The following is a 22,504-nucleotide window of genomic DNA, read 5'->3' on the forward strand; positions in this document are numbered from 1 at the left end:
CTTGATCATCGTCCAATCATGGTCCTCTTTGATTCAGATGGCTAACATCGTCCAATTGAGTTTCTTTATGTAGTCTTTTATTTTGCCTTAGTTAATTTTTTATAACACCAAAACTTGATAATTGATTTTTCAACACTTTGGCACATCTCCATTACTATCCCGAAAGCGCCGTGCTATCACTCAATCCTCGATAATATGTCTAGAAACACTATGGAATACACTAAGAACGAGAGAGAAAAATGTGGAATGAGAAAAAAATCTGAATCTTGGATGGCCTATTTATAGGCTGGGTTCGGAAGTTCCGAACTCTACATGCAGTGACATGTCTATGGCGTCTTGACACATCAATGGATAGCTGCATTCCAACCTTCCAAACTCAGGATCGGAGCTTCCGATATTCCACATGTTGGTGCACTATTGACACCTCACTAACTTCATGGCCTAACTACTGATAAGACCTTTCAATCTATGTTTGGACCTTTCGAACTCTTCCTCTGCTTCCGAACTCAACACTGACCAGTTCTGTGATTCCAAACTACACTTCGAACGTTTCGAAGCCTATTTTCTTGGTTCTAAAGCCGATTAACCACTTGATTTGCTTAGATAATCATGTTTAGCATTATATTGACTTAAAATGGTATTTAGGTCGGGGTTTTTTTACAATTAATTTAAAAAATAAATAATTTTTTAAAAATACTGTGCGTGGTGGAGTTTTGCATAAAAACTCAAAAACACCACCACGAAGAGCGGACGCTGCAATTTAATTGCAGCGTCCGCATCCACTGCAACATTTCCTTTTTTTTTAATTTTTTTTGTTTGTTATTTTTAAATCAAAATATTTTTCATTGTTTGAATCGGGATTGGATATCTGTCTATCACATATGGTTGTGATTTTAAAAATTATTCTTGATCGGATAAATTTTTTAAAAAAATATTAGTTGATTTATCTTTAATTTTTTTTAAATCAACTAATTTATGATAAATCAACTAATATTTTTAAAATAAATTAACTTTTTTTTAAAACAAATGGTTATCCAGTTAGATATGATTTTCAAAATCACAAAAAACTCAAGATAATGTCTCATATATCTGATAGACGAATATACTATTCGACCCAACCCATAAAATATTAATTTTTTTAAAAAATAATAAATACTGATAAATCAACTAATATTTTTAAAATAAAGGAAATTTTTTTATAACAAAGGTTATCCGGTTAACAATCATTTTTAAAATCACAAAAACTCTAGATATTCTCTCATATATCTAATAGACGGATCTCCTATTCAATCTAACCTATGAAAAAATATTAAATTTTTTTAATCAACAAATATCTGATAAATCAACTAATATTTTTAAAATAATTCTTTTTAAAAAAATATTGTTTTCGAGTTAACAATCATTTTAAAATTTCTAAAACTTTAATGATATTGTCTCATATATCTGATATATAGACAAATCTCCTATCCGATGCAACTCATGAAAAATATTAATTTTTTTAAATCAAATAATATATGATAAATCAACTAATATTTTTTAAATAAATATATTTTTTAATAAGATGATTTTTCAGTTAACAATTATTTTATTTAAAATTACAAAAATACCAATAATATTTTCTTATATATCTGATAGATGACTCTCCTATCCGATAAAACCTATAAAAAATATTAATTTTTTTAAATCAACTAATATCTGATAAACCAACTAATATTTTTAAAATAAATAATATTTTTTTAAAAAATGATTATTCGGTTAACAATCATTTAATCGGATTATTTTTTTAAAAAAATATTAGTTGATTTATCTAGAAAATCATCTTATTAAAAAATATATTTATTTAAAAAATATTATTTGATTTATCATATATTATTTTATTTAAAAAATTAATATTTTTCATGAGTTACATCGGATAGGAGATCCGTCTATATATCAAATATATGAGACACTATCATTAAAAGTTTTGAAATTTTAAAATGATTGTTAACTCAAAAACAATGTTTATTTTTTTAAAAAAATTGTTGACTCGAAAACAATTTTTTTAAAAAAAATTATTTTAAAAATATTAGTCGATTTATCAGATATTTGTTGATCAAAAAAATTAATATTTTTTGTAAGTTAGAATGAATAAGAGATCCGTCTATAGATAACCTTTGTTATAAAAAAAATTCTTTATTTTAAAAATATTAGTTGACTTATCAGTATTTGTTAATTTTTTAAAAATTAATATTTTATGGGTGGGATCGAATAGTAGATTCGTCTATCAGATATATGAGACATTATCTAGAGTTTTTGTGATTTTGAAAATCATACTTAACCGGATAACCATTTGTTTTTTAAAAAAATTAATTTATTTTAAAAAAATTAGTTGATTTAAAAAAAATTAAAGATAAATCAACTAATATTTTTAAAAAAATTTATCCGATCAACAATAATTTTTAAAATCACAACCATATCTGGTAGACGGATCTCTTATCCCGATTCAAACCATAAAAAACATTTTAAAAAATTAACAAACCAAAAAAAAATAAAATTAAAGGCTGCAGCGTCCGCTGCAGATGATGGAGACTCCACCACACACAGTACTTTTTAAAAAATTATTTATTTTTTAAATTAATTATAAAAAAACCCTATTTAGGTCACTACTTATTTTAGGTTTTGTCATCACCAAAAAATAAAAATTGTTAGGTCACTTAATTGTGGTGATAACAAACAAACATATCTTTGTTATAGTACAAACCACCTTCACATGGAATACAGGCATTCAACACTGCTCAGAACTGCAAACCGTTCAAATTTTGTGAAAGAACAAGTCAAAACAGATCAATGCCTCGACCAGTTCAACCAGTCTTAAATAGCTGCAACCGCTCATTTATCCAACTGCTGACAAGCTCAAACGGCTCAAAACCATTAAAGGACTGAAAATAATTTTTTATTGGATTTACTACCATCAAACTGATGCATCAACTTCAATATTCGTGAAAGAAGAGTCATACATCAAAAGCAGACAAATTGATGGAATTAATTGTTCAAGATTCAAGCATTCAAATCTTTGCCAGAAAAAGGTAACTATGGAGTTTTTAATTGATGGAATTTTAATTTCTTGTGGTAATAATAATATTGTTTATTGAATGATTTTGTTAAAAGTAATAAATGATATAGATGATATTGTTAAGAAGTTGATCTCTTGTAAGATGGTCTCACGGATCCGTGAGACAGATCAATCTTACTCATATTTACAATAAAAAAAAATATTTTATGGGTTTGAGTGGACTCACCCTATATATATATATATATATATATTAAAATTCATTTTGTTACACGAACTATTGATAAAATGTCAAATTGATACATGAACTATTGAAAATAGTTTAATTAGTACATGATCCAACTAAAAAATCTATTTTATACTTTTGTAAAATTTCTTTTAAGTCCAATTACTATTATTAAAAAATTATTAAGTACATAATTTTGCTTTCAAAGTTATTTATTGATTAATTTTAAAGATTTCATATTTATTTAAATTATATCATGATAAATATTATTGTCGACTCAACTTATATAGAACAAATATTGTAATATATTGATAAAAATATAATAAAAATTAAATATATGTAATCAAAACTTGTTGATCTTGTTTTTAAACTGTTGTAGCAAACATAATCACAATTTTAGTATTTCAAAAATCTGATATAATTGTTATGTTGGGAGTTCAAAAAAATATACAATGGTAAAGATTTAGATCATGAAAAGTACATCTCATATTAAAAAATCTCACTCATTATCTCGATTTATGTGATTCTAATAACCTAAAATTTCTCTATTTAAGAATTTGTAAATTTATATTTTTTTTCTTATGATTTAATATAAATATAAATAAATAAATATTTATTTTATTGTATTTTTATCAATATTAAATATATTTCGTGTATATGATTAATATATAATTTTTATATCAATTTGTTTTTCAAAAAAATGGATAATTATTTAATGAATGCATAAAAATATCATTTATTATATATTTATTAATATTTTAAAAATATTTTATATTTGAATAAATAATTTATTAATGAGTAAAAATAAGGGGTGTTCACGGATCGGTTAACCGCCCGAAACGAGTCGAAACTAAAAATTCGAGTTTGATTCGGTTTTTCTCCTGGTTAACCCAATCGAACCGAAAACCGATTTTTTAAAATCATTTTTTGTATGAATAAAATAAATAATAATAAATATAAAAATAATAAAATAAATTAAATTAAATTTCGGTTAAAACAGAAACTGAACCATTAAATTCAGTTTGATTTTTGATTTGGAATCGAAAAAACCAAAAATTCGGTTAAAGTTCGGATTTCGGACAAACCAATTTGGTTTGGTAAAAATGCACACATTTAAAAATATAAATATATTTAAAAATAGTAAAATACTTATTTCTTATAATTTTTAAGCTTATATAATTTTTTTACAATTTTAATCAATAAAAATTACTTTGAAATATAAAATATGCACTTAGTTGAATTTACTAAAAATAATTGGACTTAAAATAAATTTTACAAAAGGATAAAATCTTCTTTTTAGTTGGATCATTTACTAATATTTAAGCCATTTTCAATAGTTCGTGTACCAATTTGACATTTTATCTATATTTTACTCTGTATATATATAGCTTAGCCTGCAAAACGCGCTAGCCAAATAAACCGCACTATGCTCTATAATAATTATTTTTTACATATATATATATATATATATATATATATAGACACACACAATACATAAATATGGACTTATACATATATTATAAATTATAAATAATAAATTATTTATGGTTTTTAATTAAATGAAGCGAGTTCGCAAGTCTCTTTAGAATGAAGATCTTTTGTCTCAACATTTTTTAAAACTATTTGACCCTCGAATTTTGAGTATCCTACTTTCACGCAATTCACAGGGTTCAACAAACAATCGATATTTCACGAACAAGAGTGTAATACTCTTCGTATTAACGGTTCTTATATATCGTATTAACAATCGAAATATGGTCGAAAGCAAGAATCCCTATGCAACTGGTTTTGAGGCGAAGTAAGTCCCTTGTTTGGCAACACCAGTCCTGGTGTCATCTCTAATTAATCTCTTGAAAAACATTAATATATACATGCATCAATAATTAATAGAATTAATGACAACTATATTCTATTAATTATATTTTTGTTTAGTTTTCATCAATTAATTATCTAATTAATGAATGAAAATAAACAAAAACTGCTATGAAACAATCTCATTGGTCAATTTTCAGAGACATTTCTTATTTGATTTGATTTGATTGTAGACGAATCAAGTTAATTTATCGCATAGATATCCGAGAAACTTACTAAAAAACTAGTAACGAATTCCCATTTTAATAAGATTTTTATAAAATTATAATTTTCTCACTATAATATAGTAAGTCCACGTGAGATCGTCTAAATTAAAACAAAAAGAAAATCTAGAAAATCAAGAGTCGGTCGCATTTATGTTTTTTTTTAAAAACACAAGAATATTAAACTATATTTGTTCGATCAAACAATCAATTTACTCTATCTAATCCATATCAAGATTCATTTGGGCAGCGGTCTTCATCTTCAACCACAACCAGCAGGTTCCATCAAATCTTTCTAACCGCAGTTTTCTTTACACTTTCACACCCTGATTTAATTTCCATGTGCATGGTCTTCTTCTTGTATTCAATGAGTTAATTAATTAATTTTTGTTTAAATCAGCTGCAAATTTTAGAGCTCATCTGTTTCTTGATTTTTACTTTCTTGGTTATATATGGTTTCTGAAAATTTCAACTGATTTTTCATCACTCGAAAGTTTAAATCCCATCACGTGCTTTTATTGTGTATCTGTTCAATTGTTTTTGCTTATTTTGACATTCAATTTCTCAATTCTTGGAGATATACTGTTTGGGAATTTGACGAGGCTTTTCCGATGCCCATGTTTTTAACATTTGTTATTATTGCATTAAGATATTCAAGGACTCCTACCCGTTTTATCTTAATTAAACCGAAAACACACCTCGACTTAAGGAGTCTTTGCAATAAATTAAGATTTTTTAGAAGTGATTAATTTTTCAGATTATAAAAAAGTTAAAGAAAAATCAAAAGTTGGTAGTGTTTGGAAACAAATGTGAAAATCTAAAAATCATAGTTGGGTAGTGTTTGATAAATAAGTAATTAGAGTGATTTTAGCTATTAACTTCTTAATAGAATCACTTTTGGAGAATCATAATCACCACATGACTAGTTTTTGAATTTCAAGTAAGTTAAGAATAAGCTAATACATAATCTAGGTTTAAAAAACATACAAAAATGATTTTTTTAAATCAAAAGCTAACAATCACTTTTTTAGTAATTGCAAACACTCCCTTAGTTGATGTGATGCTTACATAAGTGTAGTATGGTTGTAATACATATAAGAGTCTACTTATGATTTGGTTACGTGAAGTCCATAAATGTTCGAATAAATTTTGGACCATTAAATTTAAGGTCAGGATACTAACCTTACCTTAGTATGAACTTAGGGATCTGAATCCTCTGCTGTGGAGAGAGAAATAGCACAGAATACTGTGCAATATATAAACTTTTGTAATTCATATCACATGATTAAATAATTAATTATTTAATTAATTACACACATAGAATATTGAAATCATGTATATTTTAATGCACAATATCTTGTGATGTTTCTCTGTCCGAGGATCTTTTTCCTTTGGTCCCTCAACCCACAATTCGGATACTAATGAATTCAACTTGTTAGGCTCAGTATAAAATTATACTCGTTCTATTCTTTGACCTTTTTTAAAAGTATTACATTTGCAACAAACTTTAATTAAAAAGGTTCAATATTAAGTTTTTTTTTTTTACCGAAATTATGATATGAGGTTGTTGAATATGTATTAATTCTATATGCATTAAAGAATTTATAAAATTTGGTCCGGGAACTTAACACCTTTTTTTTTTTTTTTTTTTTTTAAATTATTATTATTATTATTATTATTATTATTATTATAATAATAATTATAATAATAATAATAATAATAATTTTGAATTGATTGACTCTTTGCTAGTTATTAATTAATTTTGTTGATAAAATTAAAGGTAGATTATTGATTAAAATGTTATTTTTATAAAGAATATTGTTAACCAAAATTTATTCCCTATATTTTTTTAATCCACCTAATCCGGTGTGTTGATGTACGATACCTACGGGTCTCGTCGAATTATAAGCAAAGCATCGAGGTGCAAATCATATATCAAGCTTCTTGTGTCACTTAGAGCTGTTACTTAAAACGGTCAACGGGGCGGGCCAGCCCGCAATCCACCAAAACTCACCGGTTGGCGAGAAGAGCGGGCCGGGTTGGGAAATTAGCAACCAACCCTTCTATTTGGCGATACAGGACGGGTTGAGATTAGCAACTCTACTCTTCTATTTGGCTCGCAACCCGCCACAACCTACCACTTGGCTGGCCGGCCCGCATTTGGGTGGGTTGAAATCGCCAACCCAATCCGTCTATTTAACGGGGCGGGGCAACCCAACGGACCCACCCACTTTGACATTTCTAATCATTTGTGGATCTCAGGTCCACTTACACATCATTTACCGAGGTTCTTGGTTAGCTGAGCAGTGGGTTGAGGTTCATTTTAAAAATATCATATTCCCCTTATTTGTGCTCGAACTACTTTCATTTCACTCGTGAGTCGTGTCGTTATTTTAATTTTATATATCTATCAATTCATTCCATATATGAACTCTCATTTCAAGAGTCATAAAACTTGTATACTATGTAGCATGGGTACTCCAAATTTATTTTTTTTTAGTATCGGGTACGGGTACCGCGTGTCGGATACGGAAAATCCCGTGTCGTTGATCATTTTCAAATTTTACCAGTTGGGTACGGCTTGGGTATGGCAAGGGTGCGGCTTCCGGGTATGGCAAGGGCTAAATTGCAAAAAATTAAAAGTTTTAAGGGTTCAATTGAAAAATTAGAAATGTATGAGGACTACTTAATAAATGTATTAATATGAATTGGGCTTAAAAGCCCTAAGTCATTGATTCTTGCTTCGGTTCGTCAGTTCTCCTCTCTCTGCTTCTCATCGTCTATCATCACCAACACCACTCCTTAGACTTGAAGTTTTCTGCTCGGCGCTCGACGCCGCACGCAGTCCTGCAGATTTTTTTTAATACTGAATTTATATATATTATATATATATATATAATATTATATTTTTTTAATCATAGCCGTATCCTAGCCGTATCGTGTTTTATATTTTCAAAATTTTCCGTATTGTCGTACCCGTATCGTATCCGATCTGATACTCGTACCCGTATCTGTGCAACATAGCTTGTATATATCAATCATGATATTTAGGGATATAAATGAGCCGAGCCGAGCCGAGCCGAATAGTATCAGGCTCGAGCTCAACTCGTTTGACATAAATAAGGGCTCGAGCTCGATCCAAGCTTTTATTATAAGGCTCGGGCTCGGCTCGTTTAGTATATATAAAAGCTCGGGCTCGGCTCGAGCTCGGCTCGGACTCGGCTCGTTTATCATATTAAACGAGCCTGGATCAAATCCGGCTTGTTTTCAGGCTCGTTAGAGAGCTCGTTTTCAGGCTCGTTAGTGAGCTCGTTTTTTGGCTCGTTAAGCAAGGCTCGTTGAGAAAGCTCAGGCTCATTAAGTGAGCTCGTTAAGCAGGCTTGTTAGTGAGCTCGCTTTCAGGCTCGTCAGACATATAACAGAGCTTGAGTTTGATTTTTTTTTTATTATTATAATTTTTCGATCAAATTGACTATAACTTGATTTATAAGCTTACCATGATCTAAAACTTCAACCTCCAACACAGCCCAATTCAAAAAATCCACTAATTTCATTTATCAAAGTTTTCGATCTTTATGAATTTATAACATCATTACTAACTGCTCAAGTCATGATATATCTTGAAATCTCCGAATTTATTATAGATCAAATTCTAGATGCAAATTTCAACCACAATCCTTCAACTGTTTTCAATCTGTACAAGTTCAATGTTCACTATCTTATGCTATATAGTACACAATTGTATTTATCATTCCAAAAATTTTACCACACGTTCAAATAATTAATAAACTTAAAATTCAAGTTTCGTTATTCTTTATTTCTTTCAAATAAAATCTGAAGCTCCCAACTAAAAATCTTAAACTCAAGTTTCGAGCACTTACCCTTGAAGAAAATCAACACTGTCAATGTTTATTTCACAAGTATATAAAACTTTATTGCGTGGCTTAATTATTATAATATATATTTTTTAAGATTTCAAAAAAATGTATATTTATTTTAAAATGTTTTTAAACCACCAAACTATTATTTTTTATAATGAGATATAAGTATTACTTGTGTTACGATCTGTCCGTATATGAAATATTTTATTTAATGATATTATATAACTTTATTAAAATGTTGTGCATATATACACATATGAGTTAACAAGTTTTAACTCAACAAATTTAATTTAGATAATTTCACTTCTTCTTTTAACTAAAATGTTTTAATATCATTCATCCATTGCATATAGTTCTAATTCTCGTAAGATATTTTAAATAAAATTTTTATTTCAGTTCTTTAAAAATGTATTGATTGAATTCTCATTCCTTAGTAATATTGCACATATAAATATTTTATTTATTGTGTTTTTAAGAGAATTTTAATACAATGATTTTAAAGTTAAAATAAAAAATACAAATTGTTGCTACATCCTATGTATTGTAAAATCATCTTTATTTCAACAAAATATCATGTTTAAATCATGTCATTTGCATTAATATTAATATTTTTTATTTGTCAAACTCAAACTCAAACTCAAACTCAAACTAGTTAAAGCCACATGAACTAAATTAACATATTCGTGAGCCTCCGAAACGATCCAAGCCCAAGCTGGAGCTCGCGGGCCTCCTAAACGAGCCAAGCTCGAGCCCGAGCTCGGGCTCCCAAGCCTATTAACAAAAATGTTCGCGAGCTCACGAGGCGAACATCCTTAAGCTCAAGCTCGGATCGTGAAAATTTTTGAGCTCAAATTCAAGCTCGGGCTCGGCTCGATAAGCTTACCGAACGAGCTCTCTACCGAGCCGAGTTTTGAATAGCTCGCGATGCGTTCGGTTCGTTTACATCCTAATGATATTCGTGGTTGATAGCACGAGATATCCTATATATGTCTTTGTTTGTGCACTCAAACACGATCAGATTAAATAGCTAATAATTGTTGTCTCATTCAAAATTATTCCTAGTTTTTTTTCCTGATTAAATATGGCAGGACAAATTGATAAATCAACCAACGTTTTAGTCATTACCTACAAATAAATAAAAGAATTGATAGAGTTTAATTTGTAGTTTCTTTGCCCACATTTAATATATGTGTTTGATTGATAATAAGATTTAACATATTTGTTAAATATGTTAGGTCCTATAAAACACGAAATTACCATGAGAAAATATAATTGTTAAAACTTAAAGTAGTCAAAACGAATGAACACGTTGTGGGTAGAAACATCAGCCTAAACCCGACCCAAATAAGACGGGTCCAGGTCTAGTCTCATCCTTCCCGGATCCATTGCCATCCACAATTCATTTAAATGACTTGGTAAGTTGCAAAAGAACTGTTTTAGGAGTTCTACATGAACTGTTTGCTGTTTATATATGTGCATGGAACTTCCCCTCCAATCTTTTTCTTCTTTCAGGCTTTGATTTGCGACGAAATAATGTGCTAACAAGTTGGCAGTATGGTGGATCTCAGTGTAGCTTCTCTATGCTTCATTACTTTGATTTGCTGTGTCCTTTGTGTGATGTACTTCCTCTTCCATCACTACACTGATCGTTATAGTAAGAACCCGAGCCCGCAATCATACCCTCTCATTGGAAACGTAGTAGGCTTCCTCTACAATCGTCATCGCTTCCATGACTGGGTTGCCGACTTACTCTCCACATCACCATCCCTCACTATCCAAGTAAACTTCTTTCTTGGCCTCTCACATGGAATTTGCACAGCTGATCCTGCTAATCTCGACCACCTCCTCCGTTCCAACTTCTCCAACTACGTGAAAGGCTCTCGATTCCAGTCTGTCCTCAATGAACTGCTTGGAAATGGAATCTTTAATGTGGATGGTGAAATCTGGTTCACTCAACGCAAGATTGCCAGCCACCAGTTCAACACCAAATCCCTTAAGCATTTCATATCAGATACAGTTCAGTCCCAACTTTCGAACCGGTTGATTCCTTACTTATCCTTTGTCTGTGAGAATGGAGAAGTGGTCGATCTTCAAGATGTTCTTAGTAAATTCACCTTTGATAATATATGCAACATTGCTTTTAGTGTCGATCCTTCATCTTTGGACTTGCAAAAGAATGACTTTTGTTCCTCGGCCTCCTTATTCGTTCGTGCGTTTGATTATGCTGTGGACCACAGTTCAAGGAGGTTCATGCTTCCATTACCTTTAATATGGAAAATCAAAAGGTCACTTTGCATAGGAAGCGAAAGACGATTCAGAGAAGCGGTTAGAATTATTGATGACTTTGCAATGAATATCATCGGATTGAAAGAGCAAAGCTGTCAAATTGGAGATACAAACGAGCAAGAATCTCCTCAAGATTTGCTGTCAAGGTTTATGTATTCGTCCTCAAACCTGAAGTTTCATGATGAAGATGATAAACGGAAATTCTTGAGGGATATAGTGATCAGCTTCATGCTTGCAGGTACGCAAATAAAAAAATATATGTATTGGATAAATTAAATCGACACCGCCGTTGTTTATGCCAAAATTATAGAATTTAATCATTCTTAAGGATTGAAATTTTGCTTCAATGCAGGCAAAGATACAACCTCAACAGCACTAACTTGGTTCTTCTGGTTGATTGCTGGTCATCCTCGGTGCGAGCGCTTAATCTATAACGAATTATCAGGAGCATCTCCTGATGAATCACCCGGAATTTTTAGCTACAAGAAGCTGAAAGAATTCAATTACCTGCATGCTGCTTTGACTGAGTCCCTACGGCTATTTCCTCCTATACCAATCAATTCAAGATTAACCATGTCAGATGACTTTTTAAGCAGTGGCACATTTGTGGGCAAAGGTAGTGTCAAAATCTTGAATAGTAAAGATTAGGCTGAATACAGAAAAAAGCACGTAACATGGTTTGGCACAGATAAATCTTTAGTTACAAATTACAATATTATGGTAAGAATATGTTGGGATGATGTGGTAGAGTACCTTAAAGCATATCATATTTGATTCCTAACAGGCTGGTTTGCTGATTACTCGGCCTATGCAATGGGGAGAATGGAGAGATTATGGGGTGCTAATTGCAGAGAGTTTCTTCCCGAGAGATGGTTGGATGAAAATGGAGTTTTTCAAGCTTCTGATCAGTTCAAGTTTCCTGTTTTTCATTGCGGGCCGCGTATATGTCTAGGGAAGGACATGGCTTATGTGCAGATGAAGTCTGTTGCTGCAGCTATAATGTATGGATTTGAGGTTGTTGCTGTTGATGGGGGTGGATTTCCTGAGAGGATTTCGAATCCACCGTATATTTTGTCGCTTCTTCTGAAGATGAAAGGGGGCTTTCCTGTGAGGTTGAGAAGGAGATGATGCCTCTCAACGTTGATATCTACCTCCTTTGGACATCACAAATACAAAAACTCTTATACGGTCGTCTAACGGGTCAATTTTATGAGACAAATTTACGGCCCGATTCTTAAAAATGTGTTATTTTTTTATTTTTACTATAAAATGTATTATTTTTCATGGCAAATATGGATTGAATCGATATAGACGTGTGAAACTGTCCCATAAGAAACCTACCCTAAATCAAACGGGCATGTCTAATGGATAAGTAAATTTGAAGTAGATTTCAAGTTCAAGTTCTCAACTTAGATTCATTATGATGCTGATTTGGATAATTATCGTGCGCCATTTTCATCTTTTCCTCCTATGTATGTTTCAAAGAGTTTCTAAATGATTGTCAACTACATATGAACACAAATCAGTATACTTTTAATATTTCGATTTTAAATCCCATGACATCCAAATATATTAATTCATAAACGCAACCAAAATATATTTATGCTTTTTAAGGGGAAAAAAATGTGTATAATTTAGACTAGAGTGCTAGCACGGGGAGTTAAATATGATTTGAATCCAAATAATCGAATGCATACCGACTTTGACCTGTTTTAAATACTTTTCAAGCTGTGGTGATATCAAAGTTATTTTTTTCGAAGGCTTGCGAATCACTTATTGGATGAGAACATGCCAAGTCGGTACTCATGTAGTTGCCCACGGCGGTGTAATATATATATATAATTAATTTTGGAATGAAGAACTAGTGAACCAGAGGAAAAGTGTGAACCAAAACTCAAAACTCAAAAGCTAATAATTTGCAATACCAGAAAGAAAGGTAGAAAGAAATTTAATTCTACACGCGAAATTAACAGAAAAAACTACTAATCAAGCAAAGGGAAAATTAAGCAGAAAACTCAATATGCATTTGATTATGAAATTTACATGGACGCTGCTCACTTTATCAGAGCCAGCATATTAGCGAGAATTTACATTTCTTATCCTCAACTCATCCTCCCAACACACAAGGGGCACTGCGAAAAAATACGTATATCCTAGGAACAACGAACAGAAGTTAAAAAATGGTGGTGGTTGGGGGGTGGGGGGTGGGGGGTGGTGGTGTGAGGGAATGAAAGATCAGAAAATCCCACAATAAAACCTCTACTTTGTAGTCTTATAGCAATCCTGGCTTCCTTCCGGAAGACGAATGCTGAACATATTTAATCAGATAGGACAGTTCCTGTGACTGAAGACATGTATTTGGTGAAAATGAAAGAAAAAATTTCGATGTACATACTAGAGGTCTGCATGTCAATGCGCTAAGTCTTCACTTCCTACGCCAATGCTTGATTTGTCAACCACCCGTACATTATACAGTTCATATACTCTAGCCCTGTTCTCAGCCCACCATTGTTCTGCTTGCTTCTCGCTAAATCTCTTCCGACTGCATTCAACCATATCCAACTATGTTCACTTTCACATACATACTAATTGTAGCAGTATAATAATTTCTGTAGCCAAAACTGGATATATTCCCCTTTTTCGTTGGTGGGAATAGATGTGGCTTAGCAACTAGATATGGGATTTTTCTGTACTTTAGATATTAACAAATGTGAACTTAGAAAATTTATAAAATAGTGTCATTAGTTACTAATATATGATTGTTGATTTTATTTAGGAATTCAGACAAACCAATCAGTATTTGCTGCAAGCTTTGCGCCTGAAGTGGGGTCCTCCAGAGAAATGCATGCTAAGTTGAGAGAATATGCAAATACCGATGGGGATCCATTTTTATTTGCGTCTAACCAAATTCAAGAAAGGGAAAAAAGAGGGCAAAGGACTATGCTACTTACCTGAAACGAACTCGCTTCAGATCTTTAAGCCCTCCAGGTAGGGAGGTAAGAGTTATATAAACACCAGGCTCATCTTGCTCAACCCATTCATTCTCACTATGTGTATCACTTTCTTTTGTTTTGTTTCCATTTCTCATCACTGCTTCTGTGTGACCTTGTCTGATGGTACCCAAACTGCGATTACTAACAGTGCTGGACCAATTAGAAAGCAGGTTGTTTGACTCATTAGACTCCTGTGCCTGACCGTTAATTTGACAATTGAACTGATCAACGTATGCATTTGAAACATCAATTGCTAAAGGAGAGCCAAGAGAAGTGAAAGTCGGAGATTTGGTGTTCCTAGCAGAGCCGAGAGGAAGTCTTTCAGCCATTTCCTTCAGCTACAGATGATAAAATAGATAATTAGCAATTGAAGCGATCAAAGACACAGATAGGTGCCTTGGACCATTCTTCCAATATGATTGCAGAACTTCGTGAAAATTCTTTTGTGCGCCAGCAATTTTGCATTTATTATCAAAGTTCCAGATTAGCAATGAATTCCTTGACAGTAAGTTTCTAGACACTGGTATTTTGATGCTGAATAAAATTTGTATGGCTGTCATTCTACAATTTCTGACCCAATAGTCATAGACAAGAAAGTATAAATAGTCAATCTTGGTTAATGAGCATAGGAAAGCTCCATCGGATATCAATAGTGCTCAGTGCTCTCATGTTGACCACCATCACTTAAAATCACTTATAAAAGCGGACAGATAAAACTTTTCAGTTTGATTAACTTTCTAAACCGAACGGACAACATCTGAGACACCCGAGAGTTTTTGCAAGGACATTTCAGAGGGACACTGCCCAAGACAAGATTAAATGCAGTTGCAATCAACAAGAAGCAGTTCAACAAGAATCTCCAACACCTCAATAATATTATAAGTATTAGCGGCATCATCTATTGGTGTCTACTGTTGCAGATAACCATGAAGGAGACACCCACACCCTATATATTTGATGCCATGATTTGAAACATAAAATCAAAAGAGAGCAATCTGGTTCGAGCTTAACTTCACTATAATGATATAGTGATTCCATTACTAAAGACGTTTATGATGTTTTAACTTTAAGCCTTTTGTTCATCAATACATTCAAGTGAATCCACAACTTCCAAACCATCAATTGAGGAACAGAAAGTGAGCATCTTACTTGCGCAGTTAGTGATTTTATCACTTCTTTTGCAGCTTTGCATTTGGCAGCCTCTTCTCCCGCAATTGCTATTGCCTCCTTAAGCTGTTTAGTTGTTCTTTCTAGCTCTATCTCCTGAAATTGAGCCTTGCTGGAAAGACTTGCCACCTGTAAAAAAGGAGGTCAACATTTAAAACTTCAATATAATGTAATCAGGTCATAAAAAGCACGTCATGAATGCATCCAATAATCACACATAGATTGTCATCCAAATCATCATAAAGCCTTATCCAGTTATCCTGTACAAAATATGATATCAAATTCCAATAGTCCATTCGAATTGTGAACTTCTGAAACAACCTTCCACCATCCAAACGTGGAAGGAGAAAAGCAGAGGAAAAATCAGGGGACCAGAAAATGTATGGTATACCCCTAGTCCATTTTCCTGCAACACAATAATCACATCTAATGTTTCAATATATCAAAAGGTGTTAGGTTGGATTTTCGGGTGCACCATTAATAATATTAATATTTATAATTATCTCCATGAACATAAAACTTAACTAGTGGTAATGTCAATTCAGATAAGATCACATCCTCATTAAATGTGGATGAGGTTTTTATTTTTACCATCAGTCTCCATGACTGATGGAGGGCAACATCACAAACTGTAACCATTCCTCCCATTTCCACACAAGTGGAGTGGATGATTGAAAAAAATCAAGTTCAACTTACTAAACTACTTGTAACCATTCCTCACATTTCCACACGGGCGGAGTGAATGATTGACATAAATTAAGTTCGACTTGCTAAACTACTTGCAATATATAAGTATTATTGCTTCCCATCTCTCTACTTATTGCTCCCTATCTATCTAACATTCACTACCCCAAGAAAAAAATGTCATATTTTGTAAATATCATCTATGTTGGTGAGTTCTCCCTTCAGCATCATCCCATCCAGCAGGACCTGTAAGCCCATTTTTTTATGATCTGAAAAGCATTTTCTCTCTTTAAATGCACCGGCAAGCATCAAAATAAAATAAAAATATGGCAAAATGAAAAAGAATAAAACCGCCCGGAAGAATTATAAGAAGGAAACTTGTAGTACCTGCGCTCTTAACTTAAGAACTTCTTCACTAAGGCTATCATTCGTCCTCTTTGTGTCATTCAACACAACCTTAGGAGATGCAAGTCCTCCTAAAGTGGGAGTTGGTGTAGTAGATCGAGGGGGGCTGAGTCGTCTTGAAATTGGCGATGTTGCTCGAGAAACAATTCTTGATCCAGGAACTGAAACTGAGAAAAACTTCTTTGATGAGCCAAATACTGGGTTGAAAGACTTGGAGATATTAAGTGGCCCCCACTGGGAGCTTCCATTGGGGATTGGTGATACACGGCTGCTACTGAATTCTGGTTTTTTGTTTCTTTTGGAAGAGCGGCTCTCCTCTTGTTTCAAGGATTCCATTGAAGAGAACCTAGCTAGATAGGGAAGGGATCTCGTGTCCAACTTCTCATTTTTTTCTACAATATCACTTATCCCCTGATTCATACTCGCTCTTCTACTAACAGATGACTGAGTAGACGAGTCAGTTTCAATAGCTTTTTTCAATTTGTTGAAACAGTTATCACAAACTCGGCATGCTTTGTTAGGATTTGGTGCCATGGAAGCTCTCTGTGACTTTTTGCTGCTGCATGAATGGCAAAACACGAGTCCACAATTGTAACAATTGTGGCGTTTTCTTTTGAAATTAAATGGTAAACGGCATCCAGAGCACATGGACTGATCAATCCCTGAGACCCACTTGTGTAGGCAGATAGCTGTGGTGAAATTAGTACCACAGGAAATACTTTTTACTTGTTTGTCTTTTAAAGCGTCCACCAAAGTCGGAGAATTTTTGTCCTCGGTATCCCCATGACCCAATCTCCCATTGGCACCCTTTCCCCATGAATAAACTTCAGTTCTCGAAGTCAACACGGCCACATGATAGGCACCACAAGCTATCTCCTCCACATAACTCTTCAAAAGCTTTCCTTCAACACGTGCTGGGAACTTCCCATCAGCTTGAGGGCGGCCAAGCTGCCCATAAACAGGACTTCCCATGGTGTATACATGGCCAGAGGTTGTAAGAGCAACTGTCAAGCTGTGTCCACAAGCAACCTGGCAAAAGTTTGGTTCAACTAGAGCAGCAACACAAGTTGGAACAAGTCTTGCTTCCTTGTCGCCATGTCCAAGTCGACCTTTGTCCCCGTCTCCCCATGTAAAAAGTTTGCCTGAAGAACAATTACTTGAGTTTGAGCTCCCAACCATAACTTCAACAACGGCAGCAGTATGCCAAACACCACAAGCTGCTCGGACAGTACGGAGACCCTTTAAGGATTCCACTTCTCTAGGCTTTGAAACGCTTAGCCGATTTCCATGACCAAGAACCCCAAAAGTTCCATCACCAAAAGTAAACAACTGACCAGCAGAGGTCACAACAGCAGTATGCCATGGCCCACATGAGACAAAAGAAACGTGTATTCCCTCCAGTGGCCCGTTCACCCTCTTTGGTACCCAATGACTCACTTCATTCCCATGCCCCAGAATGCCGAAACGGCCATCACCCCAAGTGTACAAATCACCAGAAAGTGTGACAGCGCAAGAATGATTTTCCCCACATGCAACAAGTTCAATGTTTGTGTTGCTGAGGGTATCAATTAGCTTTGGATGCAAGACATCTGAATCTACACCATGACCAAGTCTACCACTCAATTCCTCCCCCCAGGAGAATATTTCTCCTTGTTTAGTCACTAGAACAGCATGTCGTCCACCACAAGCAATATTCTGAACATCCAATACAACAGCAGATTCCAATGCCTTGGGTAACATAGAGTCCATCTTAGCACTGAGACAACTTCCAACTCTGTTTGGTCCACCACCGATAACACCATCACCAGTGCCTTCCCCCCAAAAGAAAACATCCCCCAAGGTATCACCATCATCATGACCAGAACCCTGACTTGATGAGCTTACAGCACTAGAAAGACTTACTCTGAAGGCATCCACTCCCATTCCTTTCATGTGACCATGTAAGCTTTCTGAGTTACCAGACGACTGTGAATGGACAGAAGCACTGACGGATTCTGAAGGGAAGAAACCCTTGGGAGGCACAGCGTATAAAATCACATCTGAAAATGTCTTATCTGGACCATATTTAGGAGGGCTTTCACATGGACTGGGCAGGCGAAGTTGATCAGGTCCATCCTGCCAAAGTGACTCGGGAATTATTTCAACATTTCTAATGGAGAAAAGGTATCTTGAGTAGATGTCTTTTGAAAATCTGAAATAAGAACAAATATGCCATGCATGTGAAGCAGATTAAATAAAATTCACTCCACCTTCTGCAAGCTATCGCCACTTCCAAATGGAGAATGTAGCGGAGAACTTCTCCGAGTGTATGTTCTGGGGCTATTAGCTCCAGATGAAACTCCATCACTCCTTGATTCAGTTTTCCACTTACGCTGATGACCACGTGAAATCAATGCCTTGAGTCCACTAAACCATGCCTCTGCTTCTTCCTTGTCCTTGCATATCTACCAAATTAAGTGGATAAAACACGTATAAAGGAATGACGTTTGAGAATAATAAAAAGGCAGTAGACAATTGACTACAAAAATAACTTGAGGATGAGACAAAAGGGTCTCATACCAAATCTAGTGATCTGTCGTTGTATATAAGAGAAAAGGACTGATACTCCTTCTCAGGTCGTGGGTACCTTTGAAAAATTGGCTGGAATATAAATTTAAAGCAATAAGTATCAGGATACCAAATGAGAATTAAAAGGTCACCAGAACAATGTCAGAAATTGAAGCAAACATATAATAGTTCAGTTGCATAAGTTCCTATTACAAAACAAAACATCCATTCAGTACTACCGCACCACAGTTAAAAATCAAATCCATAAAAAATCATGTTTGAGACCTTTCAACCAGGACACCTTATCAACAGCTCATCACAGAGAGGATAAGAGCAGTGATTCTTCTAGCATAATCACTAGAGGAATTCAATGAAAAGTTATGACTTCTAAATAATTCTGTTGCAACTAATCCAAAATATCCTTTACTTGGCAGAAAGAAAAGCAGTTCTGAATCTGATAGCTTTCTCAACATTATAAATCATGAAATTTCATGTTTAAAATTTGTATTTAAGCTTCCATTGGTGATATCTAGCAATCATGACCTAGCTCTCGGCCTTTCATCCTCTCCACACTTAAACCAAAATTTTTTTCGAAATTTGTCACTGTACAGCATAACAATAATAAAACGTCAACACAGAAGTGGAAACTTACGGTCCTCTGACCAGATATAATCCTGGACACATGGCCAAGTTTAAGGCGTTTCTCCTCTTTACCCGAGAACCATATCAGAACAGATTCATCCTGAAATCAAGTAAGCCAATCAAGGGTGGGTTCTTTCAGTGTCTTGTCAGGCCTTTACATCGAATGAAGAAACACAAAAAGCTTTCTCAGAGATAGTAAAAATTTATATTGATGTAGTATCTTCTAGCAGCTAAACCAAAAGAATGTTTCACAAAAAATAACTGGAGCCAAGGCTTCACAAAAAATAATTGGAGCCAAGGAGACAGACTGCTGTTCAGACTATCGATCGACTAGACATAATCAAATTTCATTACATGCTAACAACATCATCCTCCTAGTACATGGACAAAATCACAATTGAGGACTCAAAATATATACCAAGTGGGCCATAACTTGGAAACAGAAACAACCTTCGTAGTTATGACATTATGGAAATAAACTTTGAATCCATGCAATCATGCAACGTTGGTAAATTAACATTAGACAATCAGGAGTGTGAGCATTCATGTCCTGCAAGCCCATTGCACACATTTATCAAGTGAAACAAGCTTTGGAACTCAGACCACAACATGCATGGTAATTGAAAACAAGAAGTTTTGCATAAAATTCATGCGACGGAGACTAGGAGTGGACGAGACTTCATCCCAGGCTCACTTTTGAAACAAAAAAATGAACATATGAAACCCCAAATGCACCACATCAAGAAACTTCACTGAACCTTACATTAGCCAGCCGGAATGGACAAAACTTAGGCTTTCCTCTTCTTCCATACTTGAGTAAGTATGCACCTTTCTTAAGTGCCGTAATGGCCTGCGACAAAGATCAGCCAATAGCCTGCTTATTTTATAGATAACTTACTAGATCTAAAAGCAAATATTAAGCACAGTCAGCATACTTTGTGAAAGAACATACTGATCAAGTATTGTCACACCCTACTAAAAGAAAGAGAGCAGAGTACCAATAAGTATAACAGGTGTTAATGATCTCCATTTCCTAAAATTGGTAAAGAAAATGAGAATCTTGAATAAATTTTTGTAAAGAAACAGAAATATTTCACAGCAATAAATTATTACAATTTAAAATGCTAGAATAAAATAATTAAGTTGTTATACTTATAACAAGATAGATCGTTTTTTAAGTTGAGGCAACAATGTCAATCACAGTTTGATAGAATTGATAACAATGCCAGAATAACAATAAAAAATATAATGAGATGTTGAAGCAGCAAACCACTCATTTTATTAATACAGGAATGCAGAAGAATGTATTTTAGAGACACAGTCAAAATGTCACAAGTGCTTCTTAAATTCCTACATCTATAATATCATGATACATTTACAACGAAGTTATATGCATGACATTAACTTATGAAGCAAAGAAATGCTGAATGGACAAAACACAAATGCAAAACATCCAATTTCCAGAAATGTCACTATGGAGCTTCTCCAAATACATTCACAGATTCACATCATAAGATATATGACCTCCATTGAAGGAAGTTAAGCTGGCCATCACTTAGAGAATATATATTTCAAACCTATAGGAGAGCTGGGTTTGCCACAGTCTCGATCAAAAAAATTCAAATGTCACCAGCAATTTTTATTATAAGATAAGTTCCATTTTCCCAAGCAAGTGAAAAAAATTTCTGGCCCCTTGCGGTAAAGATCACAAATGTAACAGCGGCGCAATTAAAAATTTCGACTGAAAAAGGAAGTCATAAATACGATTAATCATCAACCACAGAAATCAGCAAAAATAACAGAACAAAAGGCACAGTAGATCTACTGAACAAAAGATTACACAACTCAACTGACAGTAGCTCAAGCGGACCAGCTCCACGCTCATTAAATTCAAGAAATCTCACCTGCTCGATGTCTCTCTCCACTGGCCCACCAGCTCTGCTGACATCAGAGTTGCTCATCCTATCGTTGTTCCCAGATATCAGGATTCAGAAACCCAGCTCCAAATTTCCCAAACAAACCCTAAAACCCAAACCCCAGCAATCGATCCAATCATTCACGCTTGCCCAACACTTCCCCCGTTTCTCCTCACCTTTAACTTCCAATTCCACATGTAGAATCAGAACCGCGACAATTACACCGAATGCAACCGTACAGCTCGCCAAGGACCGTGAAAAGCAACTACCTTTTCAAAGAAGTAGCCGGCGGCGAGGAAGCGGAAGGCTGGAGAAATGGACAGCGACAGCTCGAACGGCGGAGGTGGACGTGATGATTCAATGGATTCTGATGATTAACAGCACAAGTGTGTGCTTTAGTGTGTGAAGATGTGCATGTGAGGGAGACGGAGTGGGAGTGGTAGAAAGAGACCAATAACACGTTTATTCCTTTTAAATTTAAATTTAAAATTAAATTTAACTCAAATTAGCTTCTAAACATTTGTAGATAATTCAACATGAGATTTTACCAAAACTTATTATATAATTTCATAATTATGAAAGTTTCTTGAATCAAATGTTTTATAATTAAGTGAAACGCCAAAGATGTCGATG

General features: G+C 33.9%; 2 protein-coding genes across 3 annotated transcripts; one reads left to right on the top strand and one right to left on the bottom strand.

Moving 5' to 3' along the window:
- The first annotated feature begins 5,551 nt into the window (after positions 1-5,551).
- On the top strand, positions 5,552-12,891 carry LOC140882794 (cytochrome P450 94A1-like). 2 transcript variants are annotated; one of them, XM_073289000.1, is made up of 4 exons: positions 5,552-5,629; positions 10,744-11,755; positions 11,870-12,133; positions 12,302-12,891. In XM_073289000.1, the coding sequence occupies exons 2-4, from the start codon at positions 10,786-10,788 to the stop codon at positions 12,643-12,645; spliced, it is 1,578 nt and encodes a 525-aa protein (XP_073145101.1). In that variant the 5' UTR covers positions 5,552-5,629; positions 10,744-10,785; the 3' UTR covers positions 12,646-12,891. The 2 variants fall into 2 exon arrangements, with proteins under 2 accessions (XP_073145101.1, XP_073145109.1); XM_073289008.1 differs by lacking the exon at positions 5,552-5,629 and adding an exon at positions 9,756-10,646.
- An 844-nt stretch (positions 12,892-13,735) lies between these two features.
- On the bottom strand, positions 13,736-22,316 carry LOC140874872 (PH, RCC1 and FYVE domains-containing protein 1-like). Its single transcript, XM_073278339.1, has 9 exons — positions 21,860-22,316; positions 20,719-20,805; positions 19,966-20,055; positions 19,326-19,406; positions 19,016-19,210; positions 16,749-18,881; positions 15,660-15,806; positions 14,469-14,848; positions 13,736-14,059 (listed from the first exon to the last, which is right to left on the bottom strand). Exons 1-9 carry the CDS (start codon positions 21,914-21,916, stop codon positions 13,927-13,929), a joined length of 3,303 nt encoding a protein of 1,100 aa, XP_073134440.1. The 5' UTR covers positions 21,917-22,316; the 3' UTR covers positions 13,736-13,926.
- Positions 22,317-22,504: the final 188 nt, after the last annotated feature.

The sequence above is a fragment of the Henckelia pumila genome, chromosome 1 (assembly GCF_033568475.1).
Source record: "Henckelia pumila isolate YLH828 chromosome 1, ASM3356847v2, whole genome shotgun sequence".
Lineage (NCBI taxonomy): Eukaryota > Viridiplantae > Streptophyta > Magnoliopsida > Lamiales > Gesneriaceae > Henckelia > Henckelia pumila.

Bases quoted from the DNA above. Each gene is read 5' to 3' on its own strand.
- LOC140882794 (XM_073289000.1), top strand. From the start codon at position 10,786: ATGGTGGATCTCAGTGTAGCTTCTCTATGCTTCATTACTTTGATTTGC. The intron at 11,756-11,869 runs GTACGCAAATAA...GCTTCAATGCAG, and splicing joins GATCAGCTTCATGCTTGCAG to GCAAAGATACAACCTCAACA. The intron at 12,134-12,301 runs GTAGTGTCAAAA...GATTCCTAACAG, and splicing joins TGGCACATTTGTGGGCAAAG to GCTGGTTTGCTGATTACTCG.
- LOC140874872 (XM_073278339.1), bottom strand. From the start codon at position 21,916: ATGAGCAACTCTGATGTCAGCAGAGCTGGTGGGCCAGTGGAGAGAGAC. The intron at 20,806-21,859 runs GTGAGATTTCTT...TCTTTGTCGCAG, and splicing joins TGGAGAGAGACATCGAGCAG to GCCATTACGGCACTTAAGAA. The intron at 15,807-16,748 runs GTACTACAAGTT...CCTTTTTTACAG, and splicing joins TTCTTAAGTTAAGAGCGCAG to GTGGCAAGTCTTTCCAGCAA.